This window comes from Bombina bombina, chromosome 1 (assembly GCF_027579735.1).
Source record: "Bombina bombina isolate aBomBom1 chromosome 1, aBomBom1.pri, whole genome shotgun sequence".
Lineage (NCBI taxonomy): Eukaryota > Metazoa > Chordata > Amphibia > Anura > Bombinatoridae > Bombina > Bombina bombina.
In genome coordinates, this window is record NC_069499.1 from 871,520,392 (window position 1) to 871,524,073 (window position 3,682).

Genomic DNA, 3,682 nt, shown 5'->3' on the forward strand with positions numbered 1-3,682 from the left:
ACACACACACGCACACACATACAGAAACACACACACGCACACACATACAGAGACACACACACATACAGAAACGCACACACATACAGAAACACACACGCACACTCATACAGAAACACACACACGCACACACATAGAGACACACACACGCACACACATATAGAAACACACACACGCACACAAGCACCTATATTGTGCTTCTGTAACAATTGCATGAAACTAAGCAGTCGATTTTATGATACTGGTTTTCATAAGACCCTTTATAAAAAGAAAATACAAATCATTGGATATAATGAAATGGTTTTACATGCATGCGTAGGTAGTCTTAAAAGATATGTGCATTATAAGTCTAAAGTCTTTGGGTGGTGCAGCCATTTTTCTTTCCTTTCAGTGCTAGTAACATTCACAGAGTAATGAGTTTATTCCCTTGGCTGTTGGTAACACACAGTTATTTTGAGAATAACCCATGTGTTGAGAGAAACACATTAAAAAAAAAAGAAGAAGTTACATCGCATTTTAAAGCAGCATAAAAATGCAACAAGGAAATGTTCTAAAGTGTTATTGTATTTTATTATTTCTCTGTTGGTTGCATATAACTGCGTGTTTAACCCCTGACTTTAACTATTTTTTAACCCCTTTGAAGAAATTGAATATATAGGAGTCCATCACAATCCTTTAGAAAAGTTTTTTTCAACAATTTTCTACAAAATACCCCATCATAGTCTATGGGAATTTTTGTACATAATTTATTTCATAAGCTTTTCTAAAGGATTGTGATCAACCCGATACTTATGTGCAAACAATAGTGCAACAAAAAAAATGTTCTTACAAATTTGAGCATTTTTTGAATGCGTTATGTCATTTTATTTGTGTCATATGTGATATTTTCCACTGTTCAGAGGAGCTAAAAACTAGACATTTAAGGGTCAATTTTTACTGGCTTGCCAGTTGAAATACTTGGCAAATGACAACTTTACATTTGGTGTATGTGTTTGGTTTGTTAAGCAGAAACAAATAATTAGAAATAAAAAAGTGAATTGGTTAAGTCATTTTTGAGATATTTTCTCACTCTTTTCACATGATTTTGGATTTAGCCTATTTTACCACCATGACTGTGAAATACCTAAGAAAAGCGTCTATCCTATAGTTTTAGGATGTCCTGTAGTTCTATCACACCCATGTCGTTGCTGTTGTCAGTCTGTGTTCCTTCTGTCTCCCTCTTTGGGTTCTGGGATGGTTCTAAAGTTGCCACATTCTCAAACAGCTTGACCAACTGGTTGAACCTTGTATGGCTGCGAAACTTACGTGCCGCAAAAGCATATAATATTGGGTTCACACAGCTGCTAAGGAACGTCAAAGCGCCTGAAATGGTTGCGCCTGTTTCTGTAATTTCTTCAAGAGTACTTGAGAGATCTGGATGTGAAGTTTCAAACAGGACTGAGAAAATGTCCAGAAGATTGCAAATGTGGTGGGGAATCCAGCAAAGGCAAAAAGCTATAATGACACTTGCGATTAAAGCATCAGACTTTTGCTTAGCTTTATAATTAATTTTTTGTATCCTCATCCTCAGGCAGACATAGCAGGTACAGATAATGCCAAACGGAATGAAGAATCCAAATAGAGTTTCAAAGACAAGACAGGCTATCTTCTGTCCACTTGATTTGTAGTCACGTAAGGTGCACTGCAGTCTACCTTCTACCTCATGGGTTTTTTGAAATGGGAGGATCTGAATGCCAAACATTGCTGCCAGTATCCAGATGATTATGATGACTTTCAGAAATACCTTCTGCCTGTCCCACTTCTGTAGGGCAAAAGGTTGAAAAACAGCAAGATAGCGTTCAATGCTCATTAATGTGATGAGAAAAAGACTGACATACATGCTTGAGTAGATTAGGTATACTAGAGCCTTGCAGAATGTGACCCCAAACACCCAGTGGTCAGCAAAGGAGTAAATCCAGATTGGTAATGTAGCCAGGACAATGAGGTCTGCAAAAGCAAGATTTAAGATCAAAATGGTAGTGCAGGAGCAAGATTTTAGAATACCGCAGATACTCCAAATGACGACCAGATTCCCTGGAATCCCAATAACGGATGCCAAAGACAATACAATGCATGCAGCAATGCTCTCTGGACTTAGATCTTCCATCTCTGAGGTCTGATTATTTGATGACATTATCAGCACTATAACGAATTTAAATTTTTTCCTCCAAAAGTTGCTGAAAGTCTATTGGCAGATAATTCTTATTCCAAACACAGAAACTTCACAGTGGTAGGGAGAAGAATTACTTCGCAAGTGAATATCAAATAATATAATCCATTGTATTACCAAAGAACTTTAAACAACCATCTCTGTGTAGGGATTCACTCTTCTGGCATGGATTCCATTAAGTTTACAGGTTTCCTAGTAAAAACAAATTGCATTAGTTTATAATAATATCTCATAAAGAACGTTAGAGAAACAGAGGGAGCTTTCTATAAAATGAATATGAATACATCCTCAATATACCACAGGCCAAAGGGAAGTAGTTTAACTGTCCCTATATAAAGTGAAGCGTTGCGACATTAGCTAGACTCTTCCAGAAATAAACAAAACTAATAGTTTTCTTAGAATTAGAAATTAAACTTCCTGTATTGTTTGTGCTAAACAGAAAGGTCATGTGCATCCTCCAGTGAGTATAGCGCACTGAATTAAAGAAATAGTAAACAAAACTAATCATTGGCCTGTAATGACATAATTTCTTTTGTATCTAGGTCTACTAACAATGCTTCTACATTTTAATATGATTTTTTTTATTAATAACTTTGTCTTTATTTTTCCATTTCTAAACAGAGAAAAAAACATTTTACAAAATGAATTAACAATATATACAGGAAAAAAATGTGAAACTAATATATAATATGTCTATAGTATATATTATAGCTTTTACAAAGCACACTCCATGTACATACAAATAGACGTGCACCAGGAGTAGATGAATCATGTTATTCAGATGTTTTTTTAAATGCTATTGACAACAAGGATGTTGGTTTCTTATTCAAGCTGTTTCTTATTCGTGATATACTGTTTCTTATTCATGGAAGTTGGTTTCTTATTCAATTTTATTTTTTTGTGAGACTGCTTTAAATTGACTTTAAAATAAATATATAGATTTTATTTAAAAAAAATCAATATGATTCATATAATGCAGTTACACAGAGGTGAATTCCCTTTATACAACAATTAGATATACAAACTGCAAAAAAAGGGCATATGTTTGCACCAATACAAATATGACCATTGGACCACTGATTTCACTATGAATATATACAGGGTAGATACTCCTCCATGACATGCAATAGTTTTTAGCCTGGCCCAATGGTGTTTTGAGCACAGAAATCGATGCTAATCCTGCATAGGTGCTCTAATTCCCATTTTCAATAAGTAACTGATATTTTCAAAGGATTAATGACCATTGGGCCACTGATTTTAATGTTAATATATGTAGGGTAGATCCCCCTGTTTTTAATCTGGCCGAATGGTGTTTTGGGCACAGAAATGCTGTAATTCCCTTTTTTTTTAAAAAATTGTATTTTTATTGAGGTTACAATCATGAACAGCTGTGCAATAGTAAGAGTAGTCTTTTCCATGTTACAAAGTTATCAGAAAACAGGTTAATTAACATCTTACTTAAAATTTCTCACCTAT

General features: G+C 34.8%; 1 protein-coding gene across 1 annotated transcript; it reads right to left on the bottom strand.

Moving 5' to 3' along the window:
* Positions 1 to 226: 226 nt before the first annotated feature.
* On the bottom strand, positions 227 to 2,484 carry LOC128640267 (leukotriene B4 receptor 1-like). Its single transcript, XM_053692701.1, has one exon. It carries the CDS (start codon positions 2,168 to 2,170, stop codon positions 1,139 to 1,141), a length of 1,032 nt encoding a protein of 343 aa, XP_053548676.1. The 5' UTR covers positions 2,171 to 2,484; the 3' UTR covers positions 227 to 1,138.
* Between the last annotated feature and the right edge of the window lie 1,198 nt (positions 2,485 to 3,682).

Bases quoted from the DNA above. Each gene is read 5' to 3' on its own strand.
- LOC128640267 (XM_053692701.1), bottom strand. From the start codon at position 2,170: ATGTCATCAAATAATCAGACCTCAGAGATGGAAGATCTAAGTCCAGAG.